General features: G+C 46.6%; 1 protein-coding gene across 6 annotated transcripts in view; it reads left to right on the top strand.

Annotated features, from left to right (window-relative positions):
• Positions 1–10,168, top strand: part of CRACR2A (calcium release activated channel regulator 2A) — a 129,702-nt gene extending 119,534 nt beyond the window's left edge. For all 6 annotated transcript variants that reach the window (XM_025851807.2, XM_073886984.1, XM_025851808.2 and 3 more), the window contains 2 exons: positions 36–112; positions 1,845–10,168. In XM_025851807.2, coding sequence (XP_025707592.1) covers positions 36–112; positions 1,845–1,929 — 162 coding nt within the window. In that variant the 3' untranslated portion in view covers positions 1,930–10,168. The remainder of the gene's footprint in view (positions 1–35; positions 113–1,844) is intronic.
• Positions 10,169–15,158: the final 4,990 nt, after the last annotated feature.

Genomic DNA, 15,158 nt, shown 5'->3' with positions numbered 1-15,158 from the left:
ATACTCTTTCTGTCCCCTCTGTTTTATGATTCTAGGAGAACAATCTGATCTTCTACGAATGCAGTGCCTATTCCGGTCACAACACCAAAGAGTCCCTGCTCCATCTTGCCAGGTAAAGAGGCACATCACAGCAGACAGGGGCCAGTGGGAAGCACTGCATTCACCTCTGTGCAGACCATACTCCCTCTGTCTGCCTGAGCCTTCAGGATAAAGGGGCTGGAGGCCTAGGCCTTTGTGTGGGATTCAGGGACAGCCCTCTGAAATACAATAAGGACAAAAAAGAAAGCCTCCCTGCCTCTCACCCCCACTGTAGTCTTCTTCTGCATCTTAAAAGCTGCCTTTTTCCCAGGGATCTTCTTTTTAAATGCAAATGCTTCTGGGAAAGGTCATATCATAGGTCCCTGAACACTGGCTAATAGCAGGGATTAGTTGTTGGCAGCCAGCTGGAAACAACAACAGTTATAATGTGGGCTCCAGGGGAGGGGGTGGAGAAGCCAGGGAGAGGAGGGGCTCTTTGGGGGGAACTAGAGGCACCAAGGGGGACAGCGCTCAAAGAGTTAGTTCCACCAAAAGACTGTTTTCATAAGCCTCTGCCTGTACCAAAATTAAAAAAAAAAAAAAAAAACATAGAGGATCCTTTCTCAATACTTGGACATTCACTCATTTATTCACTTATTTATAGGCATTCATTTCATTCCATCCATCCACCTACCCATCAATGAATACATCCATCCACCCACCCATCCATCCATCCACCCATCCATCCATCCATCCATCCATCCATCCATCCATCCATCCACCCATCCACCTATGAATGCATCCACCCAACTATCCACCCATCCATCCATCCACCTGTCCACCTATGAATCCATCCACCCACCCACCCATCCATCCATCCACCTATCCACCTATGAATGTATCCATGCACCCATCCGCCATCCCCCCATCCATCCATCCACCTATGAATCCATCCACCCATCCACCCATCCTTCCACCCATCCACTTATGAATCCATCCACCCACCCATCCACCATGCACCTATGCATTCATCCATCCATCTCTCCATCCATTCATCGATCCATCCATCCACTCACCTATCCATGTATCCAGAACAACTTTATCTATGCATTGGAGAGGTTATGGAGTTATGGAAGAATATGGGGAAAGTTGTAGGCTTTTCTCTGACACTGATTCCTAGGCCAAGTCAGTCTACCTCTCTGAGTTTTGCCCCTAACATAGGAACATCAATCATACCATCCCTGCTGACTCAGGTTGTAAATATCAAAACAGATGCTAAAGGTGAAAGCACGTTGAGGGTATAAAGCAGGGATAAGATACTTAGCACTATTTTTAATCCTTCACCTCCTACATTTAATCTGGAACTGTGGCAACATGGGACAGACCTTCTATAGAGTTAATAACCGAAAAGTATATTTTTTGAGTCTCTACTGTGTGCCAGGTACTATGATAGGCTACAGAGACAGAGAGACAAAATACACAGTCTCTGCCTTCAAGCAGCTTTCTCGCCTGAGGGAGCCACCCAGGGAAGCAGTTCATTCTGACATGGGGTGATCCAGTTATAACAGAGGAATAGTCAGAATGCTGTCAGGGATACTTTCACCACCTGGAGAATCAGGGGAGGCTTCTTGGAAGCAGTGTCATGAAGGATCCATATTGACTAAACGTCTTTACAAATTATGGTTACGTTTCTGTACTTCCCCGGGGGAGACTTAAATACACTGATGCTCTGGTGAGGCTGAGTTCCATCCTTATCATCCAGATGGCCTATAACCAAAGGACCTAGCAGCTCTCCACTGCTAACACTATACCTTCTCCTCTCCCAGGATCCTCAAGAAACAAGAAGATACAGCGAGGGAGGACACAATACAGGTTGACCGCCCTGCCAAAAAGAAATCTTGCTGTGGCTGATAAGAGTCCTCCTAGGCCTGCTCCATGCAGGCATGAGGTCACAGGACTTACCCTGAATCCTGAACATGGGCTCCTGCTTGGATGCTTCCACCACAGCCTGCCTAAGCCTTTGTTTCTGTCAGTGACTTGCCTCCACCAACAGGAAAGGAAGCACAGCCAGTCAGAAAAGCCGCTCTTGAAACATTTTGGAGTCTTCTTTCTCTTCTCTCTCTAGACCCCAGGTGCCCATTTTCCCCCAGCTTGGTTTTGTGGGGAAAAGAAACAGATGGGCTTTTCCAGAAAAAATCACCACGTGCCTTCTCCACCTCCCTTCTGCTCCCCTTGCCCTTAGGAGCTGCAGCACCCTGGTTGCCATGGCAACTGCACAGGGCCAACGTGCTGCTTCCTGTAGGCCAAAGACACAGCACTGGGGCAGGGCCAGGGCGGTGGGTCTTCCTTTGGCTCCTGTTCTCTGGATATCAATAGGATGCTCTTGGCATATGCTTTGTGGACCTTGAGATGCCCACGTGGTGTTGAGAAAAGCAAGCCAGGGCGTTCACATTCTATTGCACACCCCAACCCCAGGGGTCCTGCTCCTTGCCAGGCTGCAGAACCCCGCCTCTCAGCAGCCGCCATGCCTCCTGTATTTGTCCCCTTGGGATCTCTGGAACGTGCCTTACAAGAAACCCACACCCACTCCTCTCAACCACCCACCCATGACCCTGACTCCAAGGTCGACTGTGGGTGATAAATGTGTGCCTGGGGTTAGGGAGTGGGCTTTCCTCCTACTTAACTTTGACTAAGAGATGAAAAGAAAACAAGGGAAAAAAAAAACCCATCTGCTGCTAAACAGAGCGACCATTTCTGGAGTATAAATAAGGTATATATAGCTCCATAAAAGCCATTTTCCAATGTTTCTCAAAATAGCTCTTCAAAAAATTGTACATGATGATTAATGGGGTAGATTGACATGAACGCAGTGAGGCCCAGCACCAGGTCCATAGTTACAGACTTCATTTTATTTTTTTCCAGAAGACTGTATTTTAAAAAAGAAAGTATGGCTGTGTTGTTGACATATAGCTGGTGTTTGAGAAGTGAGCAAGGTGTAGCTGCAGGCTTCAGCACCCCTAGGACTTCACCAGCACAGGGCACTTGCATTATAGGGAATGATCTGGGCCCACGCGTGGTCCCTTCGTCTGGGTGGTGGTGGGTTCCCAGCCCCAGCAGGGCTCAAGCATCACTGGCTGGCCGTCAGGGGGGCTGGCAAGGGGAGGACATTCTTGCCCTGGGTGGGAGCCTGGATGAAAAGATCATAAAGATCACTCCCCATTACCACTCTAGGGTTGCAGGCCCAGCCCCACAGGAAAGTGAGTGGTATCCATACCCAAATGGGACAAAATAGGAAGGGAGAGGAGCAGAAAGTCTCCACAGGTCTCCAAGAAGATTCAAGACAACTGTACACAGCCAGCCAGGCAGGAGAGAGTCTGTTGGTCAGAGTTCCCAAGGGTGTTCCCTTGTAGCCCCCTCCCTGGACTCCTAAAAGGGTCAGGGCCCCATGGGTCACCAGAAAAGTGCCTACCTCTTTTTTGCAGGCTTTTCTCTCCCTCATTTAGTGCTTGGAGGCATGAGGGAGCCCCTGGAGGGTGTAGCACAAAAGCCAGCACTGAGCACCAAGTGGTGCCCCACGATCTTGAGTAAGCCAGATCCCTGTCTGGGCCACCATTTCATCAGTAAAATGAAGGGTGGGTTCTTTGATGCTTCTGGCTCTTCTTGCTCAGAGTGCTTATAATGATACCTTCATTTTCCAACTTAGGCTGGCCCTGGCCCCCAGTCCAAATTTGAAGGGAACTCACAGGAAACTCCTTTCTCTAAGAGAGGGCCCTGGCAATTGTCTCCTTCGTGGGATGCAGGAGATGATGGGTTACCCTGAAGTGGCCCTCCAATATCTGTGTGGGTGTGTGTTGCGGTGTGAATATGTATGGTTGTGGGGGTGGGGGCAGATAGGGGATAAAGATCACCATAAAGAAAGGAAATCAAATCTCCTGCTTCTGAAAACAAAAAAGCAGAGATGGCAGTTGGAATTTATAGGGCAAGTAGGCTATATCTGGAGTTTCCCAAGCCCACAGATACCTTTCTCCCCTATACCAAGTCCCTAGTTTGGGGCTGCATTTTTCCATTTAGGAAAAGGGCATTCAGGGTTTAGAGCAGGGTGGAATGACCCTAGTGCCTGACCCTACAGCATGTGGGGTAAATCCCCACAAAGCCTCAAAGGTCCAGGCAGAGAAGAGAGGGCAGGAAGGATCTTTAGGCCCCTGCTGATTCTTTCTCTAACCCCACTTGAAACAAGTATGGAGGATGGGAGTTCAGAGAGACTCTGAGAAGTTCTGTGTCCCCAGGTTGAAGCTTCTGCTTCTCTCCCCGTTCCCTTTACGCTATCAAGGTGATCAAAGTCACGCCTGTGGCTATGAGCCTGTCCCAGGGCCAGGCAGAGTGCTGTCAGAGAAACCTCTGGCTCCAAACCATTTACATTGCTGCAGTGATCTTGAGCAAGTCATCTGGCCAGGTTTCCTGTTCGTCTGTAGATCAGAGGTTTCAGTGTCTACCTCACATGGACACTTTAAGTATTAAATGAGGCAATGAATGTGAAATACTTAGCACAGTGCCTAGCACACATAGGTGCTAACAAGTAGGGGCTACCATTGTTGTCAACACTGAGTCACTGCCCAGACCACTAGCCTTGCCCTAATTTCAGTTTGAGAACAGCTAACACTTACTAAGCATCTCCCCATAAGTGGGTGCTCTCACAAACACTACCTCATTTGAGTACCCAGTTGCTGAGCCCATTTGCCTGGCATACGGACTTGTTTTCATCATTGCCTCTTGGCCCTGTTCTTTGTTCCTGTGGGTTTCCCTGGTTTTTCCAATCAGTACCCATATTTTATAGTATCTATGGTCTGCTTCCACATAATCCACATAATCCGCTCTGCCTCTCTGAGTGTGGTTCTCCAGGACACAGACAGCAGCTGAGACCTGGTACCAGGGTGTTTACCTAAGAATGATCTGTGCTCATTACCATCCTTGGCCCCCCATTTTCTTCCCTATTCTGACTCCTTGTGCTGCTTCTGGCATCTGCTGCTGCCCTCAGCCCTGAGTTGCCAAACCAGGGGCTTCAGCACCAAACCAAAGACCTGGTTGTTTTTATGGGTTTTTTTGTTTGTTTGTTTTTAAGATTTATTTATTTATTTGAGAGCGAGAGAGAGAGAGAGAGAGAGAGAGAGAGAGCATGCACAGGGTGGAGGGGCAGAGGGAGAGGGAGAGAGAAATTCAAGCAGATTCCACGCTGAGCATGTAGCCTGATGCGGGGCTCGATCTCACAACCTGAGGTCAGGGCCTGAGCCAAAACTGAGAGTTGGATGCTTTAACCAACTGAGCCACCCAGACACACTGCCCCAGCTGTTTTTGTTGCTTGTCTAGCATTTATCTTAGTTGACAGTCTGTTTGGGTTCTTTTCTGTTCCTCTGTGATACACTAGCTTTCTTCTACCTCTCTCCATCCTGTACTCTTTCTCTGTTCTTAACACTTCCACCCAATCTTGGACTCCCCTCTTCCCTACCCTACCCCCTGGGCCCATTCCAAGCCACACCTGTATGTTCTATCAAAAATAGCTCAACTCTTTGTCTCTGTCACTAGCAGTCAATGCCCCAAAGGATCTTAAACCATTTTCAGCTAAGGTATTAATGCAAATGGTGGTTTAAGGTCTATATGTCTACTTTAACAAAGAATTTTAAAGGAGGCAAAACTCTAGCTCAAGGGAATAAATCCCTAGTGGTCATGGGGGTCAAGTATTTAGGACAGAGGTGCCTTCTCCTAAGGTGGTTTGCTTTGAGTATTTTGGGACTCTATCTCTGGGTTCATAAATGTTTATAATTGTTATGTCTTCTTTATGAATTGACCCTTTATCATTATAAGGTGTCCTTCTTGCCTTTGGTAACAATTTTTGTCTTAAAGTCTATTTGTCTGATGTTAATAGAGGAACTCCAGTTCTCTTTTGCTTGCTATTGCTATTACATTTTCCATTCTTGTACTTTCTCCCTATTTATGCTTTTAAATCTAAACTGTGTCTCTTGTAGACAACATATAGTACAATCATATTTTTTAATATATTCTTCCAATCTCTGCCTTTTCATTGGAAAGTTTACTCTGTTTACATTTAACATATTGGGTAAAGTAAGATTTATGTCTGCCATTTTGCTGTTTCTTTTCTATATTTCATAAGTCTTTTTGTTCTCTGTTTCTCCATTACTGCCTTCTTTTGTGGTAAATAGTTATTTTCTGGTGTACTATTTTAATTATCTTGTTATTTCATTTATTATATATTTTTTAACTTATTTTCTTGGTTGGTGCCCTGGAAGTAACCCTTAATATCTCAGTTTATAACAATCTAGTTTGGATTAATACCAACTTAATTTCAATACTACACAAAACATTGCTCCTGTATCGTTCCATTCCCCTCTCCCGTATGTTGTTATTGTCACATATTACATCTTTATACATTTTCTTCCTGTGAACATAGATTTGTTGTTATTGCTTTTATGCAGTTCTCTTTTAAATCAGATTTTAAAAGAAGTTATAAACAAAAAAAATGGATTCATACTATTTCCTATATTTAATTATGTAATTACTTTTACCAGTGCTCTTTATTTCTTCATGTTGATTCAAGTTACTATCTAGTGTCTTTCACTTCACCAGTATTTCTTGTAGGGAAGCTCTGCTAAAGACCACCCTTCTCAGTTTTGTTTATATGAAAATGTCTGATTTATCTTTCAGTTTTGAAAGATAGTTTTGTCAGATATTGAACTTTTGGTTGACAGGGTTATTTTCCCCTTGCTACTTTGAATATACCATCCACTGTTTCTGGTCTCATGGTTTCTGATGAGAAATTAGCTGTTAATCTTATTGAAGCCCTTTTGTATGTGATGAGTTGCTTCTGTCTCGCTACTCTCAAAATTCTTTGTCTTTGGCTTTCAGCAGTTTGATTTTGATGTATCTAGCTGTAGATCTCTTTGAGTTTATCCTGCTTGGAGTTTGTTGAGCTTCTTGGATGTGTAGATTGATGGATTTCATCAAATTTGGGGAGGTTTTAGTCATTATTTCCTTAAATATTCTTTATATCCCTTTCTCCCTCTCCTTTCCTTCTAGAACTCCTGTGATATACCTGTTGGCATGCTTGATGGTGCCCACAGGTTTCTGAGGTTTTGTTCATTTTTCTTCATTAATTTTTGTATTCCCCAGACTGGATAATCTCAACAGCCCCATCTTCAAATTCACTGATTCTTTATTCTGCCTGCTCAAATATGGTATTGGGAACTTCTAGTGAAATTTTTGTTTCCATTCTTGTACTTTTCAATTCCAGAATTTCTGTTTGGTCCCTTTTATAATTTTGTAGCTTTATTGATTCTATTTGCTGGGACATTGTTCTCAGACTTTCCTTTAGTTCATTAGACATGGATTCCTTTAGGTCTTTGAACATATTTAAAATAGCTTGTTTAAAGTTTCAAAGACCTCACATTGCTAGCCATCTGTACTGTGCACAAATCAAGTTCTGCTTACCAGTCCTTGCTTCCTTCCTCACACTTCACACATTTCCAGAACTTGTCTTGTGCCTTAGCCCCACCTCTAATCTCCTCCCTAAAGCCTTTCCTGTCTTTTGGATTGGAGGAGGGATATGAAACTCAGAAATCTTTCAGGTCTGAGAACCATCCCCTCCACCTTGAGCTTCTGGATATCCTGCTGGAGATGAGCTGCCCAAGGATATGTCCACCTCCTTGAGGAAGTGAAAGAAGGCCAGAAATCCTCAGGCAGTTTTCCCTTTCCTGCCAAGAAGCCAGACATTCCACAAAATTTCACTCAGAAGGGATAGGTAGGGGAATACTACAGATCAGAAGTGTCCAATTACTTCAAAATAATGAAATCACAGTACACGAACATACAGAAACAAAGATTTAAGTAACTTCTTGCTGACTGGGCTTAGGAGCACTGTCACCTCTCCTCCTGTTATTTGGGGGGAAAGAAATTAGCTACACAATTCCCAACCAAGTTCAGTCAAAGTCTATAGGATTTTACTTTATTACTTATTTCTTCCCTTCTTATCTGGGTGTGTGTGTGTCAGGGTGAGAGGGGTAGAGATGGTGATGGTTGACATGATGTAGGGTCTTTCTAAACCTCTTCCACTTCCTAACTCCATCAATGTCCCTATTAATAAATATGTTAATTATCAGCAGTAACAGTAACAAAGAACATCATAACTCCAACTTTCACACAATTCAGTGGAGCCAGTTTCAGTGAAGTGCCCTAGTTAGGAAGAACCTTCCTGGAAATGACAGGAGTTGGGAAATCATATGGTGCTTGGATGAGAACCTGAAATCAATGTAGAAACTGAGAAGCATTTGGTGAGGTTGTGTTCATTTACCATCTTGGGGCAGGACTAAATCAAGTCCAAGAATGGACCCCTCTGTCAGGGCTGGAATTTCATCAGGACTTTGGCTCTGATTTGGAAGTGGTACTTGCAGGCTCTTAACATAGCACCAGGAGACTCCCAGCCCAGCAAATGAGGACTCTTAGGGCCAGTGAGGCATGTGCCATCATAACGAATTATGACTGGATCCATCTGACCTATAAAAGTAAAACTACCCATAAAAACTCTGCACTACTAAGCAAAAATGCCCAAAGAACATGGACAGAAGGAATGGGATTTTTTTAACTTGGAAATGAAACAGGTAGAGCTCAAGGAGCCTCATAATGCAGTTGAGTAAGATGACTATGGAAGTAGAATTCGTTGAGCATGTGTAGCACCAGGTCAAGGACAGAGTGTCAGGGTATGATTTAACATCCAGTCCGTAGGCTCCCCAAGGCCATTCTGTAATAATATTATATTGTGCTTATTTGTACACAGTGCCCACAGGGCTGTAATGAGTGAAATGCACTGGACTGAACTCCTGAGCATTCATCTCTGCCTCATGCTTGGCACAGTGTCTGGCAAACAATGTTTGCCTTGTAGGAACAGTTGAGAACAGAGCATCATTTCTCAAGAACAAGGCCCACCACTTGGTGAGCCACTCCACTGGAGCCCCAGTTCCCAAAGGCTAGATGACTGGGTCCCTGTGGTCTGGTAGACCCATGGGGTTGCCTCACTGGTTCAAAATGAGCTGCTGCTTCTGGCTCTTAAAACAGAGTGCTGAGAATCATTCCAGCTGCTGTGATTCAATTGCATTTCAGACAGTGTGATGCCCATCAAAGCATTCCATCTCATCACCCTGCAGCCTCCCCAGCTGTTGCTAGTAGCAATCCATTACCCTCAGGCGGCTCAACAACTCAGTCTGACTTGGGCTCCATGCCTCTGTGCATAAAAGATGCTTCTTTACCTGGTTCTCTTCCTCCCTGGTATGGAACCGACCATCTTTACCCAGACTGTGCCTCTCCCAGATGTTTTCTCTAACCCATAATGATCTGCTCAGAATAAGAACCTGCACACAAGTTGTGTGGCCTTAGGCAAAAGCTGGAACTTCTTGGTGCTCTGAGCCTAGCTTCCAAATCTGTAAAATAGTGTTCTCTGTCCTACTATCTGCTAGTGTGAAGGTCAAACAAGAACTCCGGGGAAAGGGTTTAGTCAACTGAAAGCTTCTAGACAAATGTTAGTTATTACATCATCTGTCTCCCTGTGCAAAAGACCAAAACAAAATAAGGAAGAAAGAAAGTCCCACACTTCTTGGTAACCAGGAGAAGCTGGGGCCTCAGGTAAGAGCATCTCCCATTTCTCTGGGCTAGTAGAATAAGGAAAACTTGCATTCCTTCAAGCTACAGACTTCTGTCTAAGAATGCTTTGTATCTTTCCACTCTGCCTTGAAATGGGACAGGAGCCCAGCATCACAGACTACAAGGTTCTCACTGGCAGGGTTCTGGTCTCGTTCATTTTTCTATTTACATAATAGATGCTGGGTGTGGATGTGTAGTTTTGTTGCCCAGTCAAGACTTCAGATAGTGCACTGCTAATCAAACCACCTTTACATATATGGTTTACAGACTCTTTCATTTTGGGATGGTAAAAAGCTCTGGAGTTGGAGGGGAGTGATGGTTGCACACAATATTGTGACTGTATTCAATGTCACTGAATTGTACATCTGTGAATGGTCAAAATCGCAAATTTTACATTTTGTATATTTTACCATAATACATTTTTTTCAGAAAACACTTTCACAAACAATTATGTTCCATGAATAAATACAGGATTGATTCTCTTCAATGCCCAACAACTGAGGGTCTAAGACATTTCTCTCAGGTTTTATCAGAGATAAGGGAGCAGAAAGGAAGACAGGCTTATTTAATGCCCTCAATGCTTCAGTGTACTCAAGGGGAAGAAATATCTGGAAACCCACAAGTATACAGTAGCATTCCATAAAAATGCCATGACCACAATCCCCCGGGTCCCCTTCCCTTAAGGGCCTCAACCAGCCCCACCCCACCCTGGATTCTCCTAGCACTTCTGCCCCTGCACACCCTTCTCTTTAGGAATTTGGCTCCATTCCTTGTAGATAAGCTCCTGGAGACAGGACTTCCATAATCCTCTATGCCCACAGGAGGGGCTAACCTGGTCCCAGAGTGTGGACTCAATGAGGGTGTGTTGAATGACACAAAAAAATGAATGGCAAAAGTTTTTTGTCATTCCCAAAATTTTGTTGCATTGCCCACAGTGGGAAATACACTCATTAGCATCCAGAAATACTTTGGTTTAGCAAGATTTATGCTGTAATCATTTATGGTAAGGACACTAGGAACTAGCCTAGGAGGACTAGAGTAGAGAGGACTCGAATACTGTGTTCTGTGATGAAGGGCTGTCTCTGACTTGGGCATTACATCGTTCTGAGGGACTCAACAGGCCCGATTAGGACCAGCCAGCACAGAGCATGCGGATTGCAATCTATCCTAAGGAAGTTTGTCCCCGTAAGCACTGCCCAGCAATGGAACAGGCTGTCTCACCAGATAGTGAGCTAACTGATACTAGAGGTATTCAGGCAGATGTTGAACACTCTGCTCCCAGGATTGCCTCTGCCTCTACCCCACCAACCCTGAGAGTCTGGGATTGTTTTGAACTGAGACTGACATCAAAGTATACAGTGTAAGGTGTGCCGGGGAGTCTGGCTGAGTTGACCGGGAAGCATTCCTGGACCCGGAGAATGTTGAGCCAGTCCATTTCTGAGTCTTCCCACTCACCCTTCTCCATTTCTGCCCCACTTTTCCCTCCCTTTCCCATCTTCTGTTTCTTTCTTTGTTTCCGCCACCGCCTCCTCCAGCCTGTTCCCACTGCCAGGGAGTAGAAGGCGTCTGGCCTGAAGGTCTCCCCGCTGCAGCTGGCCTGGCCTGGCCTGGGGAGAGGTGCTGCGTCTTCACTCCCCTGCTGTGGCAGATGAAATTACCAGCTTCACTCTGCGGGTCTACTCAAATCAGCCTTTCACGTCTGATGGATTTAAAAACATGCTAGAAGTCAGCATCTTAAATCCAAGAAACACAAACAAGCAGACGAGGCTGCATTTTCCTCCCTCTGTGCCCACCCCACCCTCTTCCCTTCCTCCCACTCTCTCCTGCCCCCTCCCAAGGCAGGTTTCATTCACGAGGCCCATCTCCCCGGTCCCCGTCCCTCCCGGTCTCTAGCTGGCGTGCAGTCTTCAGCCTGAGCGGTGGCTGGGAGCCCCGGGGTCTAGGTTCCCTCCTCAACCCTGCGGGACACAAATAAGGCCACCCAGCAGTGAATGCTGACACCGTCGCTCCCAGCGTGGCCAGGGGCGTCTTCTGCCCTGGCGGCTGCGACGGAACCCAGGGCGGGCTCACCAACCTCCCTCCTGTCCCAGACGAGGAGGCTGTGGCCCGGCAGGAAGGGTGACCTGCTGGATTCAGAGGTCAGTGAGCAGCCACGCGGGCTCCTGGCCCACCGCCCTGACAGTCCACAGCCGGCCTTCCCAAGCCTGTGTGTTCAGTTTTCTGGGAAGGCCATTTGCTACCCCAGAGCCCCACAGCTCCCAGCAATCCTCCTGTGAGAGTTTCTCAGGCTCTGGTCACAGCAGGTCTGTCCCCGGATATTCACTGGGGACCCTCTTTGGGGCCTTGGCCCACTTTGGTTGACCTAGCCCAATTTTCTCCAGCTATAATTTAAGTCATATTCCCTTTAAGCCCTGAGCGCCCTCTCTTTGAGACTTGACAAATGGGCCCCCCGCATGTCCTCTGCCTGTGGGGCAGTGGCCGGCTCTGGGGCTGCAGTGGGGAGGCCAGGAGAACTGTCTCACCTGGAAAAGGCTTGACTGCTCTGCCCGCGGCTCAGGCAGACATGGTGGTTCCAGCTGGTGGTCCTCAACCTTGGATGCCCCCTGGCATCACCAGAGTGGTTTTTCTTTATCTTTACTAGCTTATTTTTATTTATTCTACTTCTTCTTGTTTTATCATTTAAAAAAAAAAATAATGCCGGTCCTCGCCTCGCCCCCCGCACACACGCCAGAATTTCTGATGTAAGTAAAGTTAAAAGAGCTTTAAAAACTTGTTTAATATTACCATTATAGCAATAAAAATAATGGAATGGAATGATGGAAAGAGAAAAATCTTCTGCTTGTGTGTGAACATTTTCTTGACCTTGGATCTGCTCTTTGTACCTCTCTCTGTCTTTGCCCATGCGGTTCCCTCCAGTTGGATTCTTGAAGAGAATTTCAAGGACTTGCTGACGGCCATGCGACAGGCCATCAGTGAGGCCGATGGCCTAACAAGGTTCTGAGGCCTCCGTAGTATTACAAGCCCTCTCAGTTTACCAGGCCTTCGAGAGCAGCCACGTGCTGATGCTCTACACTCACGAGGGACAGTTGGGGCTCAGGTGCCACACCAAATTCATCATGTGTGTGTGGATATAGAGCACTCACGCACACACACACACACACACACACACAGAACCATACACATACACCGCACACTCAGACACTCATATGTGCACACACACTCATGCAGTTACCACACACACCACATACACACCACACACACCGCACACTCAGACACAACACTCACACACACACCATATACTTACACACCATACACACACACACATCACCTCAGATACAAGGCACTCACACATGTACCACACATATTACACACTCACACACATTCCGACACACCACACACACTCTCATACTCGCATGCACACATTCACCAAACACACACGTACCACACACACCGAGGAAACTGCACACTCTACCCGTTCCAGTTTCATCCCTGACTCCCTCCCCAATAGTCCCACCACTGATGGCTTGAAATGCTTTCCATGAGAGTTTGAATATGTGCCATCGTGCCAAGCAATACACTATGCCCTTGGACCATAAAAATGGAGAAAAAAATCTGGGAGCCCAAAGTCAGTGGAACTTAATTAACTAGCAGAGAGATGGGAAATGAGAGGGACAGGGCAGGATGCCCTACGACGCAGGAAGTTAGTGAGAGACTAACTTGTCCCTGGGTTTGGAGTGGGGGGGGGCTGCCTTTTGTGCCCTCAGACAAAAAGGGGAGCAGTGGGGAGTAGGGATGACAGGAAGAGAAGTGGGAGAGGGCAGGCAGTTTGGGGAGCCAGCCGGGCTGGCTGCCTGCCAGGCTTGTGGGCAGATGCGGGATGAGGATTCTGGGGTTGGGGATGGAGAATGAATCCGGGCATGTAAGCGGATGAGGCCAAACCTGGAGAGCCTGCCTGGACCAGAGGAGTTTAAATGCCATCTTGTAGGTGATGAGGAACCCATGGAGGGTTTTAGACAAGGAAGTGACAGGGGCAAATCTGTGACTCAGGGCAGAAAGACAGGGGAGGCTTTCTGGCGCTGGTCCCAGGACCCTGTGCTGAGAGGACCAGGGTGTGGCAAGAAGGGAGAAAGAACCTCGTAACCAACCAACCTCAATTTTCAACATGACCTGTGTTTGCCCATGAGCCAGGCCACATTTTATACCTTGGCTTCCCTCTCTGCCTTCCCACAGCCCAGTGTGTTCCCAGGTTGGCCACTCCTTCCTCCTTCTGGGATAGGGAAGATGAAGAGCTCCATCAAAATCTGACTTTTGCTCTTTGTCCTGCTTCTATACTTGCTGGGACCTGCACCCCTACTTTACACATGTCTTAGTGCAAATAATGTGTGTCCTCCTTGTAAAGGACAAGGAATTAATGATTTCTTTGGAAGTCATCCAGCACAGGAGATTAACATCTAAGGAAGGACTGGGCGAGAATGACCCCATGAAGCCATCATGTGCATATTCCAGCCCACGGGTGCTGGACATCTTGGTACCAAGACCTCCTGACTCCAAGGAATAAGTGACTTCTAGAGGACTCCTGGACCCTTATCCTTGTTCGAACCTGTTCCAGGATGCCTAAGAGGACACTTATACCAGACCACAATCCTCAATAAAAACCCCAGGCCACAAGCAAAGACAAGATTCTCCTTTTCTTTTCTGAGTCTCCCACATGCTCTGTATCTGCCCTCTCTCTGTATCTTCAATAAACTCTGTTCTCACTTCCTTGCATTTGATTTCTATCCTGCACGTAGCCAAGGACCCCCTCTGTGCCCTTGGACCTAGCCGGGCTACATCAATCCCATACCTTAAGTCACTAAATCTCAACCACTGATTTTTTTTTCCAATTAAATCCAGTGAGCCTTAGGAAACATGGTTTCTCAGGAGGTGGGGGCTTAGGGATTATACACTGCAAACCTCAAGCCAAATAAAATTAGATTTTGTATCATCCACTACTTTGAATTCTCCAGGTCTGAATTTCCTCCATGCACATAAATAGTCAAAGCTAGATGTAGTTTGTGGTTTGTGGACGGGCAGGGGTTAAGAGAAAACCCAGGATTAATACAGCACTTTAGAGTTTACAAGTTTCTTCCACGACACACTCTGTAGATCAGCTTCCGTCTGTGGAACTGGAGACTTACGAGCATGAGGACCTTCTCCAGAGCATGGCTGTGAGCAACAGAGCTAGGACTTGCCCAGCCCCCGAATTCTTAAGTCTGGGGCCAGAGTCACTGCGCTTAGATGTGACCACATTGTTTGCCCTCCGCTTCCATCTGCTGCTTGTCAATCCCAGCCCCCCCTCCACCCTGGATCCTGAACACCTGTGCAGCCCTCCTCCTCCCACCCCTTCCCTCAATTTCCTCAGAAGCCCACCTCTCCACAGGTCTCCTTGTTTGGGGACA

The sequence above is a fragment of the Callorhinus ursinus genome, unplaced genomic scaffold (assembly GCF_003265705.2).
Source record: "Callorhinus ursinus isolate GAN/ISIS: 27379988/994484 unplaced genomic scaffold, GSC_fseal_2.0 scaffold74, whole genome shotgun sequence".
NCBI classification, from domain to species: Eukaryota; Metazoa; Chordata; class Mammalia; order Carnivora; family Otariidae; genus Callorhinus; species Callorhinus ursinus.
This window is presented reverse-complemented; position numbering and strand designations above follow the sequence as displayed.